The sequence below is a fragment of the Erinaceus europaeus genome, chromosome 2 (assembly GCF_950295315.1).
Source record: "Erinaceus europaeus chromosome 2, mEriEur2.1, whole genome shotgun sequence".
In the NCBI taxonomy this organism is placed as follows: Eukaryota; Metazoa; Chordata; class Mammalia; order Eulipotyphla; family Erinaceidae; genus Erinaceus; species Erinaceus europaeus.
Window position 1 is genome coordinate 202,641,881 of NC_080163.1, and position 24,857 is coordinate 202,666,737.

At 47.1% G+C, this 24,857-nt stretch overlaps 1 protein-coding gene across 4 annotated transcripts in view; it reads right to left on the reverse strand.

Annotated features, from left to right (window-relative positions):
* ARHGEF38 (Rho guanine nucleotide exchange factor 38) overlaps nucleotides 1–24,857 on the reverse strand; it is an 88,006-nt gene that overhangs the window by 16,912 nt on the left and 46,237 nt on the right. For 3 of the 4 annotated variants that reach the window (XM_060186317.1, XM_060186314.1, XM_060186315.1), the window contains exons 5-10: nucleotides 17,857–17,874; nucleotides 12,820–13,019; nucleotides 9,909–10,042; nucleotides 6,513–6,617; nucleotides 3,388–3,507; nucleotides 1,812–2,111 (exon numbers count right to left, since the gene is read on the reverse strand). In XM_060186317.1, coding sequence (XP_060042300.1) covers nucleotides 1,812–2,111; nucleotides 3,388–3,507; nucleotides 6,513–6,617; nucleotides 9,909–10,042; nucleotides 12,820–13,019; nucleotides 17,857–17,874 — 877 coding nt within the window. The remainder of the gene's footprint in view (nucleotides 1–1,811; nucleotides 2,112–3,387; nucleotides 3,508–6,512; nucleotides 6,618–9,908; nucleotides 10,043–12,819; nucleotides 13,020–17,856; nucleotides 17,875–24,857) is intronic. The other variant, XM_060186316.1, reaches the window with a different exon arrangement.

A 24,857-nucleotide genomic window follows, 5' to 3' on the forward strand; every position in this document is an offset into this window, starting at 1 on the left:
CAGGATGGAATCAAGATAGTTATGCATCAGAATGTATTTGTATATCTCAAAGTTTTTAGATAAAAAAACCTAAACATCCGTAATAAGTAATCTATTTAATTACACAAATCTTTAATTTTTTTTTTAAAGAATTATAAACTTGGGGCCAGGTAGTGACTCACCTGGTTAAGTGCACATATTACAGTGCACAAGGACCCAGGTTCAAGCCCCTGGTCCCCACCTATGGAGGAAAGCTTCACGAGTGGTGAAGTAGGGCTGCAGTTGCCTCTCTTCCTCTCTCTGTCTCCCCCTCCCCTGTCAATTTCTCTCTGTCTCTATCTACTACTACTAATAAAGAATCATAAACTCTGCTTTTTGCCACCAAGAGCAGGATTATTACACAATGCCTGTTACCAATTTTTGTCACCTACCTATACAATAGACACAAATAAACTCTCATTAATAAAGATAAAGGATGGGGCCAGGTGGTGGCACATCTGGTTGAGCGCACACGTTACAATGCGCAAGGACCTGGGTTCAAGCCCCGGGTCCCCACCTGCAGGGGGAAAGCTTTGTGAGTGGTGAAGCAGGGCTGCAGGGGTCTCTCTGTCTCTCCCTCTTTTTTTTTTTTTTTAAGATTTTATTTATTTATTAATGAGAAAGATAGGAGAGAGAGAAAGAACCAGACATCACTCTAGTACATGTGCTGCTGGGGATTCAACTCAGGACCTCATGCTTGAGAGTCTAGTGCCTTAGCCACTGTGCCACCTCCCGGACCACTGTCTCTTCCTCTCTATCACCTCCTTCCCTCTTGATATCTGACTGTCTCTACCCAATAAATAAAATAAAGATGTAAAATAAAAATAAAAAACAAATTAAAATAATTAAAAAATCGAAAAGAAAAAGGACTATACTATAAACCACGCACGTGCCAATGAATTAAAGAAATGAACTGGACAGAGGCCACCCACCCACGCTCACACTGGGTGCCTAGTGTTGGGTAGTATGCCAGCTCCCCCGGCTTAAAGCTTCTGTCTCTATTCCTGCTTAACTAAGCACCAGCATGCCTGCAGGGCATTGGTTTGATCCCACTTAAAGCTGCGGTCTATTTACATAACCACTGTTAACTAAGCACCACCATCTTCGCCCACCCTGTCCAATGCTTGACGTCTCATCACCCAATCTGGTCCCCTACGCCTACACTGAACTTCTCTGTTCCAGTCTCTTGGAAACAGAGTTGGCAGTCAGCTGAGGTCAAGAACAAACACCTCATCACAGACCCCTGCGAGCGTCAACCCGGCTTTGACCTAGCATGTTATGATCGGGCCCTCCTCAATCGCTATGGAACAGGCCATGGCCGGTGTGCCGCTATGTTCCATCGCTGGGGAGCCAGAGACGACCCGAACTGCCCCTGCAGCTCCAGACAGACTATGACCCACATAGTCAATGACGGCCACCTCTCCAGATTCAAAGGAGGTCTGGAAACTTGACATCAGGCTCAACCTGACGCTGTTGACTGGCTACGGAAGAAGGGCAAACGCTAGAAGAAGAAGAACTAAGCACCGCCCTGCCTCCAGGGCACTGGTTTAATCCCCACTGGTTCATGATGTCTTTTTGCTCCGCCCCTCTCCTAGGACACCCTGATCTCCACCACTGTCTTTTCGCTCCACCCTCTCTATGTCACACCCTATTTCCACCCTCCTTGGCGAGTATATATACAGCTGCTTTTCTGAGTAAAAACACTTGGAATCGCTTTCCAGCTCCGAGAGTTCCAGAGTGTATCTCCTGCGATGTTAGAAGCACCCTCAGGCTCTCCCTGCACCCCAGCTCACCTGCAGGCCGCCGGGGGCCAAGTAGAGGCCCCGAGCCTGGCCGGCCAGGGCCCGCAGCAGGGCCAGCAGGCTGTGCAGGCAGCTGAGCAGGAGGCCGCGGGCAGCTCGGTTGAACACCTGCAGCTCTTCCACCAGCTGCGCGTTGAGGGCCTCGAACTCCCTGCGTGCCAGGCCCCCCTGGGCGCCGCCCTCGTAGTCCAGCAGCTTGTCGTAGCGTTTCTGGATGAGCTTCTGGGGCCCGGAGAACAGGCTCAACAGGGCCCCCAGGGGTCCCAGGACCTGCCTCTGCAGCTGGGCCGCCTGTTAGGGAGAGGAGATCATCCAGGGAAGGGGGCTGAGGGGAGGGGGGCGGGCGGGCAGGAAGACGGGGCGGTGTGCACCCCATAGACTGCGCCTGTTAACTACTGGGCATCAAGACCCAGGTTCCAGTCCCTCCCCTGCTCCTCACTTGCAGGAGGGAATCTTCACGGGTAGTGAAACAGAGTTGCAGGTGTCTTTCTCTTTCTCTCTCTCTCTCTTCCCTCTCCATTTCTGACTCTACACTAAATAAATAAATAAATAAATGCATGGATGAATGAATAAATAACATATTTAGGAAGCTGGCGGCGGTGCCACAAGAACCTGGTTTCTGGTGCCTGGTTCCCACCTGCAAGGAGGAAGCGTCACCAGTGAGGAGGCAGGACTGCAGGTGCCTCTCTTTCTCCCTCTGTCTCCTCCTCCTCCTTTTCCACCTTTTCTCTGTCTTATTAAACTAAGAAAAAGGGGGGGGGGGCGGCAGTGGCGCAGCGGGTTAAGCGCAGGTGGCGCCAAGCGCAAGGACCGGCATAAGGATCTCGGTTCGAGCCCCCGGCTCCCCACCTGCAGGGGAGTCGCTTCAAAGGCGGTGAAGCAGGTCTGCAGGTGTCTGTCTTTCTCTCCCCCTCTCTGTCTTCCCCTCCTCTCTCCATTTCTCTCTGTCCTATCCGGCAACGACGACATTAATAACAACAATAATAACTACAACAACAATAATAACAACAGCAACGATAAACAACAAGGGCAACAAAAGGGGAAAAATAGCCTCCAGGAGCAGTGGATTTGTAATGCCGGCACCAAGCCCCAGCGATAACTCTGGTCATAATAAAAAGAAGGAGAAGGAGAAGGAGAAGGAGAAGGAGAAGGAGAAGGAGAAGGAGAAGGAGAAGGAGAAGGAGAAGAAGGAGAAGAAGAAGAAGAAGAAAGAAAGAAATAGAGAAAAGAAAGGCTGCACCGCATTCTGACTAAGAAAAAGCACTTTTGCCGCATCCCGTGCAGACAGCAAAGCTGTTGTCAAAGCCGCACCCACAAGCACCCCACAAACCTTGAACACCCACAGAACCCCGCCTGGGGTCCTCCTTTATTCCCAGCACCCCGAGAGCCTCATCGGGGCCACCTGATAACACACTGTGTTAACACCTGATAACACTCCTGGCTTTGCCCCTGCTGTCCGCTTGAGCGTGTGTTTCATGTTAAACTTCAGCAAAATGAATGGAGAGCAGCTTTGTCTCTCAGCCCTGGCCTTTTCTTTGCATCGGGGAGGGGAGTAGGGGGAACTCACAAAGTCATCCCAGGGGTTTGGCGGGCTCTGGGGGCCCTCTGGGGGGCCCGGCTCCTCATCTCCGCTGAGTGCTATCTTCCGAAGTTGCATCACACACCGCAGTGCCAGGGGCATGGCATCCTGAAACCCAAGCACAAAGCCACAGGGAGGGTCCCGTGTCCAAGCCAGTGTGACAGAGTGAGTGTGGTCCAGACGCATGTTGTCTGTACTCAGAGTCCTCCATCCTCTTGTCAGGGAAACCCACTCCGCTCACAGCTATGTCATCGCTTTGCCTCTGCGTGTTTCATGCCCGCTCTCCCCCCCCCCCCGCCACGAATATTTATTTATTCCCTTTTGCTGCCCTTGTTGCTTTATTGTTGTAGTTATTATTGTTGTGGTTATTGATGTCGTCGTTCTTGGATAGGACAGAGAGAAATGGAGAGAGGAGGGGAAGACAGAGAGGGGGAGAGAAAGATAGACACCTGCAGACCTGCTTCACTGCCTGTGAAGTGACTCCCCTGCAGGTGGGGACTCGGGGGCTCGAACCAGGATCCTGGCGCCCTTCCTTGTGCACCCATGCTTAGCGGGGAAGCAATTACAGAAGCCAGACCTCCCATCTTCTGCATCCCACAGTGACCCTGGATCCATGCTTACAGAAGGGTAAAGAATAGGAAAGCTATCAGGAGAGGGGAGGGGATACGGAGTTCTGGTGGTGGGAATCGTGTAGAGTTGTACCCCTCTTATCCTATGGTTTTATCAATGTTTCCTTTTTTTTATTTTTTAAAAATATTTATTTTATTTATTTATCCCCTTTTGTTGCCCTTGTTGTTTTTATTGTTGTAGTTATTATTGTTGTTGTCGTTGTTGGATAGGACAGAGAGAAATGGAGAGAGGAGGGGAAGACAGAGAGGGGGAGAGAAAGACAGACACCTGCAGACCTGCTTCACCGCCTGTGAAGCGACTCCCCTGCAGGTGGGGAGCCGGGGTTTGAACCGGGATCCTTATGCCGGTCCTTGTGCTTCGCGCCACCCGCGCTTAACCCGCTGCGCTACAGCCCAACTCCCAGTGTTTCCTTTTTATAAATAAAAATTTTTTAAAATTACTAAAGTCATGGGTCCCTAGAAATATACGTACAATAAACTTACTAGATTTTTTCCACTCTAAAATCCCTATTTTCATCTGATCTAGTCCTACTTTATGATTCCTGTTCATTAAACATTTTATCCTATTTTATATCTTACTGCCTTTCAGCAACCAAGTTGCAGATGCTACTATGATTCCAACCAGACTTCCCTGGGCAGACGCCCTCACCCATGTGTCCTGGAGCCTCCCCTCCCCAGAGCCCTGCCCCACTAGGACAGACAGAGACAGGCTGGGGGTGTGGATCCACCTGCCAAACCCATGTCCAGCGGAGAAGCAATGACAGAAGCCAGAACTCCCACCTTCTGCTCCCCAGAAAGAATCTTGGTCCATCCTCTCAGAGGGGGAGAAATATTAGGGGAAGATGACCAGAGGGCTCTTAACACTAATTCCATCAGGACTCAAACAGAGAAGAGAAAAAAATGAAAGGATATTTGGAAGTAGTATTAGGTTTAGGCGTGACTTAGAAAGAAAGAGAAGGCAGGGAGCCAGGCAGTGGCACAGTGGGTTAAGCGCACGTGGTGCAAAGCGCAGGGACCGGCATAAGGATCCCGGTTCGAGCCCCCGGCTCCCCACCTGCAGGGAAGTCGCTTCCCAGGCGGTGAAGCAGGTCTGCAGGTGTCTGTCTTTCTCTCCCCCTCTCTGTCTTCCCCTCCTCTCTCCATTTCTCTCTGTCCTGTTGAACAACAATGACATCAATTACCACAACAATGTTAAACAACAAGAGCAACAAAATGGAAAATGAATAAATATTAAAAAATTAAAAAAAATAGATTTAAAAAAAATAAAAAAGAAAGAGAAGGCAAAGACATAGAAAAAAAGGTATATATATATATATATATATATATATATATATATATATAGTTATAAAAATAATAATCAACCCATATCTGTGACCTTGAAGAACTACTAGTTTCCAGTGGAGGGAAAAGGGACACAGAGCTCTGGTGGTGGGAATCGTGTGGAATTATACCTCTGTTATCTTGTAATTCTGTAAGTCAATATAAAATCACTAATAGAATTAAAAGAGGAAAATTCTAAAGACAAAAAAAGAAAAGAATGATAAAGTCACCTTCTTCACCTTGTCTTGGGTTTGTGTGAAGTGAGAAAAGCCAGAAAGTGAAGGAGAAATATGGGATGATCTCCCTCATGGGCAGAGCTGAAGAAATGAGAACAGAAGGGAAAACACAAAGTGAAACTTGGGCTGGTTGGGTGCATTACACCAAAGCAAAGGACTCTGGGATATGGGGGCAGAAAGGATGCTGGGGGAAGGGAAGGCTTCCAGGTCCTGGTATAGGACGATGGACACTAAGCTGCAGAATGTTTTGCAGACGCCTGTCACAGTGAGAGGAGAAATTGGTCCCATGTGCCAACAACTGTGCTGTCAACTATGAACCTCCCCCCCAAAAAAAAAAATAAAATAAAGGAGAGGAAAAAGAAATTGATTGAGTAATGGAGTCATATATGTATAAGGCTCTGGGGGGTCGGGTGGTAGGGCAGCGGGTTAAACACACATGGCGCAAGGCGCAAGGACTGGCGTAAGGATCCTGGTTCGAGCCCCCGGCTCCCCACCTGCAGGGGAGTCGCTTCACAGGTGGTGAAGCAGGTCTGCAGGTGTCTGTCTTTCTCTCCCCCTCTCTGTCTTCCCCTCCTCTCTCCATTTCTCTCTGTCCTATCCAACAAAAACGACATCAATAATAACTACAACAATAAAACAACAAGGGTAACAAAAAGGAAAATAAATAAATATAAATTTTTTTTTTAAGTATAAGTCTCTGGCATTATCAAAGAAAAAAGAAAAAAACAGCAAAAACAAACAAATAAATAAAAACCATGAGCAAATGTCTTAAAGTATAACAGTTCCAGTTGGGGGCAGAGAGGAGCAGAGAGGAACCATGTCTGCACCGGGACTCCCTCTCGGGTTGAAAAATAAGTGGGTGTCACAGGAGTGGGGGCACCAAGGTCCCCAGCTCCTCTGGGAGGGGAGACAGCCCCAGACGCCCTACCTGCATGTGCTGGAGACAGAGCGCCGTGCTCCTCAGGCAGCACCGTACCATCTTTTCCACAGATCGGAAGATCTTCTCTTCTCTGTCAAAGGTGCTGTCTTTCACCTACAGTGGACAGGAACTCATTTATCCTCAAAACTCTCATGGATCCAGCATTCAAAAACAAACAAACAAACAAACAAACAAACATTAAAAAATAGCGGGGCTGCTTGAGTGCACATGTTGTCGTGTGCAAGGAGCCAGGTTCAAGCCCCTGGTCCTCAGCTGCAGTGGGGGATCACAAGCAATGCAGCAGGGCTGCAGATGTCTCTCTCCCTCTGTCCTTTTAAAAAATATTTGATTTATTCCCTTTTGTTGCCCTTATTGTTTTATTGTTGTAGTTATTATTGATGTCATTGTTGTTGGATAGGACAGAGAGAAATGGAGAGAGGAGGGGAAGACAGAGAGGGGGAGAGAAAGACAGACACCTGCAGACCTGCTTCACCGCCTGTGAAGCGACTCCCCTGCAGGTGGGGAGCCGGGGGCTTGAACTGGGATCCTTAAGCTGGTCCTTGCTTTGCACCACCTGCGCTTAACTCGCTGCACTACCGCCCGACTCCCTCCGTCTTTTTTTTTAAATTTTTTAAATTAATTAATTTTTTAAAATTTATTTATTTTCCCTTTTGGTGCCCTGTTTTTTTAATTGTTGTAGTTATTATTGTTGTTACTGATGTCATCATTGTTTTAGATAGGACAGAGAGAAATGAAGAGAGGAGGAGAAGACAGAGGGGGAGAGAAAGACAGACACCTGCAGACCTGCTTCACCGCCTGTGAAGCGACTCCCCTGCAGGTGGGGAGCCGGGGGCTCGAACCGGGATCCTTACGCCGGTCCTTGCACTTTGCGCCACGTGTGCTTAACCCGCTGCGCTACCGCCTGACTCCCTCCCTCTGTCTTTTTAAAATTATCTTTATTAATTCATTAGATAGAAAATGTCGGAAATCAAGGAGGGGTGATAGAGAGAGAGAGAGAGACAAGAGAGACAACTGCAGCCCTGCTTCACCACTCATGAAGCTTTTCTCCCTGCAGGTGGGGAACAGGAGCTCAAACCCAGATCCTTGTGCCCTGGGACATGTGCGTTCTACCGGGTGCGCCACTGCCTGGCCCCTGTCTCTCTCCCTATCTCCCCTTCCCTGTCAACTTACTTCTCTGTCTCTATCCAGTAAATGAATACATAAATAAATAAACAACTCAAAACAACAGTCACCAGGTGGGCCAGGTGGTGGCATACCTGATTAAGCACAAGTTACCAAGCACAAGGACCCGGGTTTGAACTCCCACTCTTTACCTGCAAGGGAGATGCTTCATGACTGGTGAAGGAGGTCTGCAGGCGTCTCTCTTTCTCTCTCCCTTTCTGTCTTCTCTTCCCCTTTTCAGTTCCTCTCAATTTTATCAAATAAAATAGAAAAGAAAAAATAGCCACCTGGAGCAGTGGATTCATAGCACCAGGCCCCAGCAATAACCCTGGTGGCAATAAAAACAAAAAAGGAAAAAAAGTGAGCAGGTACATTAGAAAAAGAACAAAGAACAGTCAACAATGTTTATACCCCTTTCCCATATTTGGGAGCTACTCTCTTCCCTGATCCAGCTTTCTGGTCCTTTTTCCAGCCATGACATCATCTCTCCAGACAATAAATAACTTGGATCCACCTGCATATCAGATGTTAGGCTCAGGAAAAAAAAAACTAGGCCCTTTGGAATATAACTAAAATATGCCTAAGAACTATCTAACTAAGACCCCCCCCCCCAACTCTTCATCTGCACTATTCCAGCCTTTAGGTCCATGATTGGTCAACAATTTGTTTGGCTTTGTATGTTAACTCTCTTTTCAGCCACCAGGTTCCAGATGCCATCAGGATGCCGACCAGACTTCCCTGGACAGACGACCCCACCAATGTGTCCTGGAGCTCCGCTTCCCCAGAGCCCTGCCCCACTAGGGAAAGAGAGAGGCAGACTGGGAGTATGGATCCACCTGTCAACACCCATGTTCAGCAGGGAAGCAGTTACAGAAGCCAGACCTTCCACCTTCTGCATCCCACAGTGACCCTGGGTCCATGCTCCCAGAGGGATAGAGAATAGGAAAGCTGTCAGGGGAGGGGATGGGATATGAAGTTTTGGTGGTGGGAATTGCGTGGTGTTGTACCCCTCTTATCCTATGGTTTTGTCAATGTTTCCTTTTTATAAAAAAAAAAAAAAGAAGGAGAAGGAGAAAAGAATAAAGAAAAAACTTTTTTCCTCTCCTCCCCTCCCCTCCCCTCCCCTCCCCTTTCCTTTCTTAAGGATTTGTGTACTAGTGGTAGAGAGAGGAGGAGAGAACTAGAGAGTCACTCTTGCACACGTGATGCTGGGAACTGAACTCAGGACTTCATGCTGGAGAGTCCAGTGCTCTAGCCACCGTGCCACCTCCTGGGCTGAGTGGTGAGTGAGGTTCTCTAAAGCAAACACCAAGTCGGGAAGGAAGCTGGGCATTGCCTTGGGTGAAATGGTGTTCTGGCTGGGAATGTTAGGACTCAGGGCATTCCTAACCCAGCCATGTCCTTCTGTTTATTTCTGTCCTTTGCATCCTGAGCAGAGCTAACAGAGAAGCAAAGTCATCCCATTCCATTTCCTCCAGGGATAAAGAGACAGAGAGAGACAGACAGAGAGGAGAGAGGCAGAAAGAAAGACAGACACCGAGAGACAGAGACAGAAAGACACAGAGAGAGACAGACACACAGAGAGACAGACACACAGAGAGACAGACAGAGAGAGAGACAGACACAGAGACAGAGAGAGAAGGATACGCAGGTGTTGTATGCTTTACATTGGGTTCTAGTTCTCCCCCACCGAGAGAATTAGATCAGTCCAGTTAGTTTCGTGGGCCTGGCCCCGCCCCGAAGGAACCCCGCCAGAGTTCCTGAGTTACAGAGTAAGAGAGAGTTCCACAGTGGAAGAGTTTCAGAGTTCGAGAGTTGAAGAGTTGCAGATTTCGAGAGTTCCTGAGTTCGAGAGTGAGAGAGAGTGCTTGCGCCGCCGCAAAGAGACAGCGGAGTTCTGTTTGGTGATTAGTTTGTCTTAGTTTATGAATCGTTGTTCCTGAATAAAGAAATACAGCTTCCCTGCCCAGCCGTTGTCTCCGCGTCTCTGTTACCCGCCCGTGAAGCTAGCCCGGCCAGCAGGAGCCGTCCGAATTTTTAACAACAGGCAGGGATAGAGAGACAGAGAGAGGACATAGAGAGACACAGAGAGAAAAGGACACAGAGAGATAGACAGGTGGAGAGATATAGAGACACACACACACACACAGAGACAGATGTGGGGGCGGGAGGGACGCGAGAGGGCCAGCTCAGCAGTGCCTGTGTCGCAGGAGGACCGAGTACCTGTGACTCTCCTCTGGTGAGAATCTTCAGGTGGTTGGTCACTCTCTTTGACTTCTTACTGATGGAGTGAATGTTGAGCTTGGACAATTTCTCCTTCAGCGATTCCTCTTCATCACTCTTCTTGTACTTCAGGACTGAAACGGAAGGGCCCGGTGACACTTGTGACCGTGGCCAGTGTGGCTTTGGCACTCACAGCACCTGAGAGCAGCCTCCACCTCGCCGGGAAGAGACCGTATGGCGGTACCGGCTGCCACGGGCTCGGCCACTTGCGGTCAGTACCCAGCCGCCAGTCCACTGACCGGCAGAAACCACACTCCAAAGCCTACAGCTCCCGCAAACCCAAGGGTCATGCCCCCCCACCCCCAACACGCACACTCATTAAAGAAAGTCAGACACTGCTCCACTGCTGGTGGGAATGCGAACTGCAGCAGTGTCCCTGGGAAAGGCTGTCTGGACAGTCCTTAAATAAAAACGGAATCACATTACGACCCAGCTAATCCCACTCTTAGGCATCTATCCAGAGCACACTCTAACACTAATTAGAAGGGACACGTGCACCCCTGTGTTCATAGCTGCATTATTCTCACTATCCAAAGAGTGGAAGCAGCCTAAATGCCCATTAATAGATGACTGGATAGAGAAGTTATGGGATATCTAATCTGTGGAATACTACTCTGCAATCAAAAAAGATGATGCCGTGTCCTTTGGGACAAAATGGTTGGAACTGGAGGTGAGGATGCTTAGCGAAATAACTCAAGAGTTGGAAGACAGCTATGATTCCACTCATGTGGCATCTAGAGAACTGACATCGTGAACTTGAACAAACAAACAAAAACACAGAAGCAAGCGGACTATAAGATGTGTGAGAACTCTGGTGGTTCTCTTTGCGAGGTGGGAGGACGGGGACACGGAACTGTGGTGGTGGGTGTGCTGTGGAACGAGACCCTGTCATCTTACAAGATGTTTATTTATTATTTATTATTATTATTCCTTCTGTTGCCCTTGTTGTTTTTTTATTGTTGTTGTATTTATTCTTATTGTTGTTGTTGCTGTCGTCGTTGTTGGATATGGAGAGAGGAGGGGAAGACAGAGAGGGGGAGAGAAAGACAGACACCTGCAGACCTGCTTCACCGCCTGTGAAGCGACTCCCCTGCAGGCGGGGAGCTGGGGGCTCGAACTGGGATCCTTACGCCGGTCCCTGCGCTTTGTGCCACGTGTGCTTAACCCGCCGTGCTACCACCCGACTCCCATCTTACAAGCTTTTACTTACTCCTAATCACAGCAAAAAAAAAAAAAAAAGAGTGAGGGGGTTGGGGAGAAGAAGATGAAGAAGAAGGAAGAGGAGAAGAGGAGGAGGAGGAGGAGGAGGGGGAGTGGAGGAAGTAGTTCCGTGGTTCCTACAACGAACCTTCTAGACATGACCAAGAAAGAAGACACAGCAGTCAGAGAGAGCTGAGCTAGCCCCCTGACTAGCTTGACTCTTTGTTTGTTTTCCTAAAGGCAGAATGCTCCAGTAACCTGAATTCCACCTCTCTATTACATCAACCACTGCGGACCAGAGGACTACAGGCCTTGGGTATTTCTGTTCACATATGCCAGGTGTGTAAGGGGGGTGGGACTGTTTGGAAAAAAACACACCAGAAATATTGACTTTTCAGATATTATTTCTAGTCCACCCCCCATGTCAGCTATTAGGCTCCAGCAAAGATTACTAAGATACAGGCTCCTAGGAACATTCCTGAAATACACTTCCTAGCTTCCTTCCACTCTAAGGTCCCTGATCTTACCTGCTCTACTCCTACTTTTGGGTTCCTGTTTATTAAACAGGTTGTCACACCTTATGTTTTACTGCCTTTTCAGCCACCAAGTTGCAGATGCTACCACGACGCCATCCTGACCTCCCTGGGCAGACGCCCTCCCCCATGTGTCCTGGAACCTCCCCTCCCCAGAGCCCTGCCCCACTAGGGACAGACAGACACAGGCTGGGGGTGTGGATCCACCTGCCAACACCCATGTCCAGCGGAGAAGCAATGACAGAAGCCAGAACTCCCACCTTCTGCTCCCCATAAAGAATCTGGGTCCAGACTCCCAGAGGGATAAAGAACAGGGGGAGAAGACCAATTCCACCAAAGCCTGAGGAGATGGTCACCAGGAATCTTGTTTTTATACCATCACTGAGAGGGAAGAGAATCTGGAAAACACTCAAGGAAGCCAGGCACTGTTTTCCTTATCTGAGAGAGAAGAAGATAAAAGGAAGGGTGCTTGGAAGGAGTGAAAGGGGTAAGTTAGAAAGGAAGTGAAGGCACGACTGTTGAACAAAATGGGGGAAATATATAGACATAAATACAGATAGAAATTAATAGTTGGGGAGCAGCGGGTTAGGCGCACGTGGTGCAAAGTGCAAGGACAGGAGTAAGGATCCCGGTTCGAGCCCCCGGCTCCCCACCTGCAGGGGAGTCGCTTCACAGGCGGTGAAGCAGGTCTGCAGGTGTCTGTCTTTCTCTCCCCCTCTCTGTCTTCCCCTCCTCTCTCCGTTTCTCTCTGTCCTCTCCAACAACAATGAGTCAATATCAACAACAATAATCACTACAACAATAAAACAACAAGAGCAACAAAAAGGGAATAAATAAATAAATGTTTAAAAATAAATATTTAAAAAATAAAAGAAACCAATAGTTGTACCCTTGGGAGAACCACTACAGATTCCAATGATGGGAATGGGGACACAGAACTCTGGTGGTAGGAATGGTGTGGAATCAGCCCCTTGTTACCTTACAATTTTGTGAATCAATATTAAATCACCAATTTAAAAAATGGACACGATTGTGGGTCTGGGTCTCCCCAAACGGCAGCTGGGCAGGCAGACCACAGCGTCCTCGCCGCCTCTACCTCGGCCTCTCAGAACACTCACCGAGATCTTTCCGTCTCTTGAGCTCGTTGATGTTCACGTTGATGTCTCTGAGGGAGGCGCAGGCGTCCTCCAGGGCCCTGGCATCGGGGTGCCAGGCGGGGGTGGAGTTGCGCAGCTGGCACAGCAGGAGTGGGTACTTCATCACCCTCTGGATGGGCTTGATGAGCAGGGAGCCCATGTCCAGCAGGTTGGGTTTGCCCCTGTGCCAGGGACAGGCAGGATCAGCCTTATGTTGCCTATGTTCTGCACTTCTGTGACTTATTGAAAATGGTTTCTTTCTGTTTGTTTGTTTTTGCAGCACTGGGATCTATGTGGGATTCCACTGCTCCTGGGAACATGTTTTCACCCACACACACAGAGAGGTAGGGGGAGTGGGGGAGGAGTGGGGGGGAGACAGAGAGGGGAGAGGGAGAGGGAGAAGGAAAGGCAGATGGAGAGAGAGGGAGAGGTAGAGGAAAGAGGTAGAGATAGAGAGAGAGGGGAGAGGGAGAGGGAGGGGAGAAAGGAAAGAGGGAGAGAGGAGAGAGGGAGAGGGAGAGAGGGAGGAGGAGAGTGGGAGAGGGAGAGAGGAGAGAGGAAGAAAGGAGAGAGGGAGAGAGAGAGAGAGAAAGAAAGAGGGGAGAGGGAGAAAGGAGAGAGGGAGAGAGAGAAGAGAGAGAGGAAGGAGAGAGAGGGGGAGAGAAAGGAGAGAGAGGGAGAAAGGAGAGAGGGGGAGAGGGAAGAGGGAGAGAGAGAGAGAGGGAGAGAGAGAAAGAAAAAGAGGCTGGTGGGAATAGTTACATTTAATATATTGAGAACAACATACAAATAGATTTTAAGCTATGGAAACAAAAATAAAGATCAAAAGCCAAAAAATAAGGTGCTTCCCCCCCCCCCCCAAATCTGAACAGATCAAAATGTAAGATCTGGAGGCAGGGTGGTGGCACACCTGGTTGAGTGCACACAATACCATGTATAAGGACCCGGGTTCAAGCCCCCACTCCCCACCTGCAGGGGGGAAGCTTCACAAGTGGTGAAGCAAGTCAGCAGGTGTCTCTCTTTCTCCTTTTATACACCTCTCCTTCCCCTCTCAACTTCTGTCATATCAAATAAAATAGAAAGAAAAAAAATGGCCGTCAGGAACAGAAGATCTGTAATGCCAGTGCAGAGCCCCAGCGCCACCATGATGGCAGTGAGGAGCAAGAAAGGAGCAGCTTTGGTTAGCGTCGCGACAGGACTGATGGCATCGGAGATCCGCCCTGGAACCCTGTGAGCTCGAGTCGCCACAGCTGGCTCAGTCTGAGCAGCCTGCAGGGTGGCTATGAAGGGCCTCAGGTTATAAAAAAAAAAATGCCCCCCCCCCAACTCTTCATCTGCACTATTCCAGCCTTTAGGTCCATGATTGCTCAACAATTTGTTTGGCTTTGTATGTTAACTCTCTTTTCAGCCACCAGGTTCCAGATGTCAGCATGATGCCGACCAGACTTCCCTGGACAGACAACCCCACCAATGTGTCCTGGAGCTCTGCTTCCCCAGAGCCCTGCCCCACTAGGGAAAGAGAGAGACAGGCTGGGAGTATGGATCCACCTGCCAACACCCATGTTCACAGGGAAGCAATTACAGAAGCCAGACCTCCCACCTTCTGCTCCCACAATGACCCTGGGTCCATACTCCCAGAGGAATAAAGAATAGGGAAGCTAGAGTCGGGCGGTGGCGCAGTGAGTTAAGCACACATGGTTCAAAGCGCAAGGACCGGCATAAGGATCCTGGTTCGAGCCCCCGGCTCCCCACCTGCAATGGAATCGCCTCACAGGCGGTGAAGCAGGTGTCTTTCTCTCCCCCTCTGTCTTCCCCTCCTCTCTCCATTTCTCTCTGTCCTATCCAACAACAATGACATCAATAACAACAACAGTAATAACTACAACAACAATAAAAAAATAAGGGCAACAAAAGGGAAAATAAATAAATATAAAAAAAAAGTTTAAAAAAAAAAGAATAGGGAAGCTATCAGGGGAGGGGATGGGATACGGAGTTCTGGGGGTGGGAATTGTGTGGAGTTGTACCCCTCTTATCCTATGGTTTAGTCAATGTTTCCTTTTTATAAATTAAAAAATAAATAAACAAGAGCCTCATGTTCCAGTACAGAAACATCTGCATGGACTGGGAGTATGGACCGACCAGTCAACGCCCGTGTTCAGCGGGGAAGCAATTACAGAAGCCAGACCTTCCACCTTCTGCAACCCACAACGGCCCTGGGTCCATGCTCCCAGAGGGATAGAGAATGGGAAAGCTATCAGGGGAGGGGATGGGATATGGAGATTGGGTGTTGGGAATTGTGTGGAGTTGTACCCCTCCTACCCTATGGTTTTGTTAATTAATCCTTTCTTAAATAAAAAATAGATATTTTTTTTAAAAAAAGAAACATCTGCATGAAAATTAAGATGGAAAAGGTGTGTGGGGGGGAATAAAAACTGAGATAGTCAGCACTGTGGCAATCCATATTCCTTAACTAGATGGGGAAAAAAAATAATAAGAGGAAGGAAAAGTAATCATGGAACTATTGATCATATTACTTTGAATTTCTTCTATATTCTAACCATAAGTATCTTCAATTTCATATTTTTATAGGGGCCACAAACCAGTGAGGTGATTATTAATCCCCCCCCCCAATGTACTCTCCTTTTAAAATACCTTAAGTCAGTTTTAGAGGTGACTGTGAAAATAAATTCAGAATAACGTAACCAAGGTGGGAAGATATAAAGAAGATGAATGGGCGGGGACAGATACTGCAGGCCCTGGAGGGCCGGTGATCCGCAGCCCATAATTGACCCCCTCCGCCAGAGGTGCATTGACCAGGGCTGCTGAGTGCAGTCATGGAGGCACAGAGAGGAGGGGGAGGTCAGGTCAAGCGAGGCTCTCAGACCTGCAGTCAGAGGTGGCCTGATCCTCTGGGCTCAAATCCCCAGTCCCCACCTGTGGGAGGGGAGCTTCACAAGTGGAGAAGCAAGACTGCAGGTCTCTCTCTCTCTCTCTCTCTCTCTCTCTCTCCAGGATTATTACTGGAGCTCAGTGTGACCATATGAATCTACTGCTCCTGACAGCCACGTTCTTCCATTTCATTAGATATGACAGAGAAATTGAGAGAGGAGGTGGAGATAGAAAGGGAGACAGTGAAGCATCCTTCCTGCAGGTGAGGAGTGGGTGGGGAAGGCCTCAAACCCGGATCCTTGCTTGGGTCCTTATGCTTAGTACTATGTGCATTTCACTGGGTGCACCACCACCCAGCACTCCCTGCCCCTTTGCAGGTGTCTCTATATCTTCCCCTTCCTTTTAAATTCCTCTGTTTTTATCTGGATTAAAAAAAAAAAAAAGCCACCAGGGACAGTGGATTTATCATGCAGGCATGGAACCCCAGAAATAACCCTGGCAGAGGCAAAAAAAAAAAACCTGCAGAAAGAAAAAGAAAGAAAAGAAACAGAAGGCAGAGAATATAGAATATAGGAGAAAAATTACCAGATGGGTATAGGAGGTTTAATATAGACACGATGAGAGGCCCAGAGAGACAGATCAGAGCATATGTGAGGAGAAATCATGACAGAGAAATTTGAGAGGAAGCCCCGGATGACAGACCCCACCAAGTGCTCACCAGGTCCTGGTGCTGGTGATGGAGAAAGACCTAGGCTGGGGCTGGGGGGGGGGGTGTTTTGCAGAAAACTGAGAAATTTTACACATGTGCTGACAACTGTACTTACTGGTGACTGTAAACCATTAATCACCCCCACACACACAAGAAAAGAAAAATAAATAAACAAATGCAACTTCAGGAAAAGAAGCCCCAGCAGCAGAATGTGCAGCTAGTAGAAATCTCTAGTCAGCCAGCTCCCTGGATCAACAGTCCTGGACGCAGTGCCCAGGTCACAGGCTTTGTCACAAGGCTGAAATCTGGTCTCTCTCTCTCTCTCTCACTCTCTCTTTCTCTCTTTTTATTCTGTGAGAAAAAAACTGTGCTTTTGGGAGTCGGGTGGTAGTGCAGTGGGTTAAGCGCAGGTGTCGCAAAGCGCAAGGACTGGCATGAGGATCCCGGTTCGAGCCCCCGGCTCCCCACCTGCAGGGGCGTCGCTTCACAGGAGGTGAAGCAGGTCTGCAGGTGTCTTGTCTTTCTCTCCCCCTCTCTGTCTTCCCCTCCTCTCTCCATGTCTCTCTGTCCTAGCCAACAACTAAAGACATCAATAACAACAATAATAATAACTACAATAAAAGACAGCAAGGGCAACAAAAGGGAAAATAAATAAATCATTAAAAAAAAGAAGACGGAAAGGATCAAAGACCTGGAGATCAGACCAGAAACTCCATTGTCCTAATCTCTGCCCACATTGGATGGAATGGTAGGGGTAGTGTTGGGTGGGATGAGTCAGGAAGGGAAGGATGATCTCTCTCGTAAGTAGAATTTGAGGGACAGGGACAGAAAGAGAAAAGACAAAGTAAAAGTTGGACTGGGGGAGGTGTGGTCTATGGCATCAAAGCAAAAGACACTGGGAAGGGAGTGGAGTGGAAGAGAGACAATTGGGGGCGGGTGTCTGGGGTCTGAAGTTAGGGGTACAAGTGTCTTGCAGATGGACATCATGCAGAGCTGAGAAACCGTACCCATGATAACAACTGTGCTGTAAGCCATTAAGCACCCAATAAAATGGGAGGGAAATTGCAAGAAATACAGAGCCAGAGAAATTGTCCGGCAAGTAGAATGCTTGCCTTGCCCTGGGTGTGACACAAGTTCAAATCCTGGCACTACGTGAAAGTGCCACTGGAACCAGGAGAAATCTGTTTCTCTCCTGGTCTCTCTTTCTCTCTGAATGCAAGGTGTTGCAGGAATGGTGAGATCACATACACACACGAGATGATGGAGCACCCCCCCCCCCCAAACAGAAAAGAAATCAACATACTTGTAAAAACTAAACATCCTGATTTGGGCAGGAATATGCATCAGCCTTCCCCTATCATTTCCAACACTTCATTTTTATTATTTCTTTAAAAAAAAAAAAAGAAAGAAAAGGTACTTACTCTTGTATGTATATCATCCTGTAAGAGAAGGGGAAGCAGAAAGTAAATACATGTCCATCCACAGATTGTTCAGATAATAAGACACACACGTTAGAAAACTGAAAAAAGGGGAGTTGGGCGGTAGCACAGCAGGTTAAGGGCACGTGGTACAAAGCTCAAGGACCCGGTGTAAAGATCCCGGTTTGAGCCCCCGGCTCCCCACCTGCAGGGGAGTCACTTCACAGGCAGTGAAGCAGGTCTGCAGGTGTCTGTCTTTCTCTCCCCCTCTCTGTCTTCCCCTCCTCTCTCCATTTCTCTCTGTCCTAGCCAACAAGGACAACAACAATAATAACTACAACAATAAAACAATAAGGACAACAAAAGGCAATAAATAAATAAATAAATAAATAAATGAATAAATAAATGAATAAATAAATGAATAAATGAATGAATGAGTGGTCCGGGAGGTGGCACAGTGGATAGGGCATTGGATTCTCAACCATGAGGTCCCGAGTTCACTCCCCTAAAGCACATGTGTCAGAGTGATGTCTAGTTCTTTCTCCCCTCTGATCTTTCTCATGAATAAATAAATTATTAAAAAAGAAAAGAAAAGAAACTTCAGTTCAAAATGTACTTCATGTACATAAAAAAAAAAAATTCCCAGAGGAGGGATAAAGAATAGGAAAGCTGTCAGGGGAGGGGATGGGATACGGAGTTCTGGTGGTGGGAATTGTGTAGAGTTGTACCCCTCTTATCCTATGGTTTTTGTCAGTGTTTCTTTTTTATAAATAAAAATAATTTAAAAAAAGAACACTGAAAAATAAACTTTACTATGAGGGGCCAGGCAATGGTGCACCTGGTTAAGCACCCACATCACAGTGCACAAGGACCCAGGTTCAAGTCCTCAGTCCCCACCTGCAGGGGGAAAGCTTCATGAGTGGTGAAGCAGGGCTGCAGGTGTCTCCTTATCTTTCCCTCCCCTGTTGATTTCTCTCTGTATCTATCAAATAATAAATAAATTAAAATATTAATTTTTTACTATGTAAATAGTCACTTTCATGAATACCTCATACAGTGTCTTAAATTTTATAACCGTGTCCCTAAAAATTCATTTGATCAGGTGCGCTTTTTGTTTTACACTTCATAGTAAGATTAGCAGACATCGATTCAGATTACTGGTAGTAAACTCTGATCCTGAAAATGTATCTAAATTTCTATTTTTGTTCATGTTTTTTTTGAATTTTTAAATTTACTTTATTATTTCCCCCTGTAGGTGGGGACCAGGGGCTTGAACTCGGGTCCTGGCACACTATAGTGTGTGCATCTAACCAGATGTGTCACTTCCTGGCCCCTATTTCTGTTAATGCCATGAAAATGAAGAATTTACACACATGGTCACAGGAGAAAGTAGGATGAATAAAATGTACTTGAGTTGCAGAGAACTCCTCTCAGAGCTCCATGAACTTTCTGTACGTGTAGCCGTGTACATTATCCATGGTCACCTGCAGGCAGGGTAGATGAGTAGGTCCTGCACATCTTGGGGTAACAAAGACTGTCTCCAGTCTAAGACCTCCAGTCTAAACTGTAATCTTTAGAAAATCAGCAACAAAGGGCTGGGTGGTGGCACACCGGGTTAAATGCACACATTTCAGTGCACAAGGACCCAGGTTCAAGTCCCTGATCCCCACCTGGGGGGGGGTCCCTCTGTTTCTTTCCCTCTCTATCCCCCTCTTCCCTACCAATTTCTCTCTGTTTCTATAAAAAAAAATAAGTGAGTATATTTTAAAAAATAAGCAGCTAATACAAGTTTTTAAGGACCGCTTGAAGTTTTTACTACAATCCAGAAATTACAACCAGCATGGGGAGACAGCATAATGGTTATGTGAAGAGACTTTTACGCCTGAGGCACCAGAGGTCCTGGGTTCCTCATCTCCTGTCCGCTGTGAGCAGTGCTGTGACAAAAGTTAAAAAGAAAGACAGAAAGAAAAGAAACAAAAAGAAAAAGAGAGAGGGAAAGAAAGAAAGAAAGAAAGAAATTACAAACCACAATCCGACACTCAGTATTTCCTTCCCTTCATTTTCTTCGAACTCCTGTTCTGTATGAGTACCATGCACTAACCATTGCACCACTCATGTTCTTGCCCTCATTTCTATTCTTGTCCTGGGCAAAAAAAAAATCATTTTCCTAATAGGCTCTGTCGATCACAGATCAGAAAAAAATTGAGGGAGCGGATAAATAAAAAATGCATTCCCCTATGGAAACAAACAAGGAAACAAAGTCATTATATTGGAACCAAAACACATACTTTGAAGTAAAAAAAAAAAAGAAAGAAAGATCGATTTGGTCTCTTAATCCCTAGTAAAGCCATTGCAAAAGGTCTTCTCTTTCTTTCAGACGCATAAAACCTAAATTCTAAAGCACAAACACTGTCTAATGTTAGTATGATACTTTATAGAAAAGAGAAACAGTTTCAAGGAGAGTGAGTCCGCTGAAGAGGTGGGAGTACAATGCCATTCTAGTAACCCCTTCATACTTGATTACCATTAAAAGATATTCCTTCATCGGTTTTTTTCCAGTGGATAAGTTAATTAAATCATACTTATGAGTTATAAAAAACTTTTATAGCCCCAAACTAATAAAATGCATCTTGAACTACATATGTAAATAGGATATATTTAAATATATATGTTCATGGGTATACATATACACATGTAAATATATATTTACACACAAATATTGTACATAGCAACTAATTCATCATCAGAGTATCAGTGGAGTTATAAAGTAGTTGGGGAGTCGGGTGGGAGCACACAAGTTAAACACAAATAGTACTAAGCACAAGGACCCAAGTTTGAGCCCCCACTCCAGGAGGACACTACAGGGGGATATTTTACAAGTGGTGAAATAGGTCTGCAGGTGTCTCTCTGTCTGTCTGTGTATCTTTCTCTCTCTCCCCTTCCTCTCTCAATTTCTCTCTGTCCTATCCAATAAAGTGGGGGGGAAAATGGCTTCTAGGAGCAGTGGATTCATAGTGGCAACACTGAGCCCCAGTGATCACCCTGGAGGCAGACATAAGCAAACAGAAGGGGGGGCAGGGCAGACCTGTGTGGTTGCCAGTTGTTTGTTTGTTTGTTTCCTTTTTTTTATTTGACTAATAGTGGATTACCAGCGGGGGAGATATCATGATGTTTATGCAAAAGAGACTCTCATGCTTGAGGTTCCAAAGTCCCAGGTTCAATCCCCTCGCACCACCGTAAATCAGAGCTGAACAGTGCATCTGGTAAAAGAGAAAAAGATACTGTATTGCACCAAAGTCAAAGACTCTGGGGTGAGTGGGCTGAGGGTTCAGGTCCTGGATAAGGATGGCAGAGGAGGACCTAGTGGGGGTTGAATTGCTACGTGGAAAACTGAGAAATGTTAGGCATGTACAAACTATTGCATTTTACTGTCAACTATAAACCATTAATCCCCCAATAAAGAAAAATTTTTAAAAATCAAATAAATAAATATAAAACTAAAGACTTATTAAGGTGCTGTAGAGTGGTCTGGGAGGTGGCGCAGTGGCTAAGGCACTAGACTCTCTCAAGCATGAGGTACTGAGTTCAATCCCCGGCAGCACATGTACCAGAGTGATGTCTGGTTCTTTCTCTCTCTCTCTCTCCTATCTTTCTCACTAATAAATCAATAAAATATTTTTTTAAAGGTGTTGTAGAAAAAAATTATTTTCAGAAACAAGTACCTTTAAATTGTATGGACACTTACATATACCAAAGCAACAACAAAAAATTTTCTTCACGTCCATTCCCTGAACTGAACATTTCTCCTTTCTAGGTTAAAACTGCAGAAACTGACCACCCATCAAGGGTAATTCCGACTGGAAGAAGCTGAATTGTATCCGCTGATGCTCCAACTGAAGGAGGGACTTAATATTTATCTACTGCTACCTTGTTCCCTGCAGGGTCTCCCCTTGACTTGCAATTAGACCAAGTTTTCCTGTGGCTTCTAAGACTCCTCATCTCATCTCTCTCTCAATCTCTCTCTCTTTCTATCTCTCTCTCTCAATCTCTCTCTCTTAATCTCTCTCTCTCAATCTCTCTCTCTCAATCTCTCTCTCAATCTCTCTCTCTATCTCTCTCTCAATCTCTCTATCTCTCTCTCAATCTCTCTCTCTCAATCTCTCTCTATCTCTCTCTCTATATATATCTCTCTCAATCTCTCTATCTCTCTCAATCTCTCTATCTTTCTCTCAATCTCTCTCTCTCTCAATCTCTCTCTCTCTCTCTCTTTCTCAATCTCTCTCTCTTTCTCTTTCCTTCCAACACCCCAGCAGGGCTCTATATTGAAGTATAAGATAGCAAAGGGTAGACAGCATAATGGTTCTGCAAAGAGGCTCTCATGCCTGAGTCTCCAAAGTCCCAAGTTCTATACCCCGAACCATCAGAGCTGAGCAGTGCTCTGGTAAAAAATAAAAATAAAATAAATTAAAAAAGTATAAGACAGGAGAAGCAGATTGGAGTCTGTCCCTTCCGACTCTGGGTTTTGTCATCAGTGCTCTTCCCCTCTGGGTGGGGATGCCTGGTACAAGGTGAGCCCACCCACCCCACACCCCCCGTCCAGATCTGGGGCAGCTGCAGTTTCCCCTCCAGAGAAAAGGGGGGTTTGGTTAGGAAGGAAGAAAGAAAGTTGAGAGGCGCGTGCAATAACTAAGCACCCGTCTATAGAGATATGTGTCTTCCAGCTGCCCAAAAACTTGGAAAAGCTTCTTTTATTCTTTTCCTTTTAGAAAATAAACAGGCCACTGGGAGGTGTCTGAAAACGGCGGGGGCTGGGAGGTCTTTATAGGTATTTATAGCTAGGAAAAAAAAAAAAAAAGAGGCACCAGACGGGCCCTTGTAATTATAGCTACACTTGCATTTAGAGCTAGCCTAAATTTCTCTTTCCCTCAGACGGGATTGGAAACCTTAAATAACCCCAGAGAGGCTAAGTAACGAGGCTTTTCGCAAAGCAGCTCCGCTGATTTAAGAGACTGTTTTGTGCAGGGAAAGGGAATGCCTGGAATTCCTTGTTGAATAAATTTAATAATATATGCAGATTCTGGGAGGGCAAAGCATCTCACCTGGATACTGGGCCTGCTTTGCTTGTCTTGGGGCCCAGGTCTGAGCCCGGCCCCCAGCACACACATCACTCACTGGAAGTTTGTTTTGGCGCTGTTTGGAATTTGTCCCTCTGTCTGTGTCTATCTAAAAAAGTGAAGCAGTGAAGTCTGGAGCAGTGAAGTCCTGGCTACATTCTAGCTATGATTAAAAAAAAAAAAAGCAGATTCTAAGCCTGTTTTGGGGAGTTTCTGGTATATTTTTGAAGAAAGGGAAAGAGGACAGAGAGAAACTTACAAAGTCACTGCTCCATGATTCACGGAGCTGTCCCTGTGCTGCCTATGATGCTCCCAGGCGGTGTTGGGGCTTGAACCCAGGGCCTCACACACGGTGGTGTGTGCTCTAGCAGGGAGCTGTCTCCTGGCTCCTGTCTTTTTCTCTCTTACAGTGCCTAGCCCCTGAAATAAATTATTTCCTTCTTTCTTTCCTTCCTTCCTTCCTTCCTTCCTTCCTTCCTTCCTTCCTTCCTCCTCCCTTCCTTCCCCTCTCTTCCTTCCCCTCTCTTCCTTCCCCTCCCTTCCTTCCCCTTCCTTCCTTCCTTCCTTCCTTCCTTCCTTCCTTCCTTCCTTCCTCCCTCCCTCCCTCCCTTCCTTCCCCTCTCTTCCTTCCTTCCCCTTCCTTCCTTCCTTCCTTCCTTCCTCCCTCCCTCCCTCCCTTCCCCTCTCTTCCTTCCTTCCCCCTGGAGGCCTTTTTTTTTTTCCCCTTTTGTTGCCCTTGCTGTTGTAGCCTTGTTGTGGTTATCATTGTTGTTATTGATGTCATTCGTTATTGGATAGAACAGAGAGAAATGGAGAGAGGAGGGGAAGACAGAGAGGGGGAGAGAAAGACAGACACCTGCAGACCTGCTTCACCGCCTGTGAAGCGACTCCCCTGCAGGTGGGGAGCCCGGGGCTCAAACCGGGATCCTTATACCGGTCCTTGCGCTGGTCCTTGTGCTTTGCGCCACGTGCGCTTAACCTGCTGAGCTTAACCCGCTGCGCTACCGCCTGACTCCCAGTATAAAACTTTTGGAGCCAGGCGGTGGTGCACCTGGTTGGGCGCACATGTCACAGTGCTCTAGGACCCAGGTTCAAGCCCCCGATCCCCACCTGCAGGGGGCACGTTTTGCTAGTGGTGAAGCAGGGCTGCAGGTGTCTCTCTGTCTCTTTCCCTCTCTGTCTCCCACATCCCTCTTGATTTCTACCAGTCTCTATCCAATCAATCAATAAAGATTAAGAAAAAAAAATCTCTTAAAAATTAAAAAAATAATAAAAGAAAACTTTCTCTTTGGGAAGATGACAGACTTCCCAGATGGCCACAGGCTCTGCACATGGGTCTGGTGGGGAACCAGGAAACCTCTCCACCCTGCTGCAAACCGGCCATGACTCTGGGCATGCCATTGCCAGGGACTCTGATACTGTCAGCAAACTGCATGTGGTTTTATCTGCTCCACGGGGAGGCAGGCACTCTGCGTAGATGTTCATTTAAAAAAAAAAAAAATTCTTTCCGCTGTTATCTGGAGCTCTTGATAAATATTCATCAGGCCCTGCGCTGGTGCATTTTAATTTGGGACGAAATGCAGCCTTGCCGGTTTCAAATCCGCTTTAGTTTCCGAGGCGTGAAGCTGCCTCTCTCTCTCTCTCTTTCTCTTTCTTTCTCCCCCCCCCCCCCACCATGCTGTCTGTCACCCAGCTGGTCCAGTCTTCCCCTGCACCGTGGAAGGTGGAGGCCACACCTCATATTCATTATCAGTTGGCAGGCGGGCCCTGGGGCTCTGTTATTTCTCCAGGAGGAAGAGGCAGGGCCCCCGGGAATAGCTCCGACTGATTACTTGGCCAAGGAAGGCAGGCCCTGGGGTTTGTGCCAGCTTCTCTCTGGCCTATAAACCT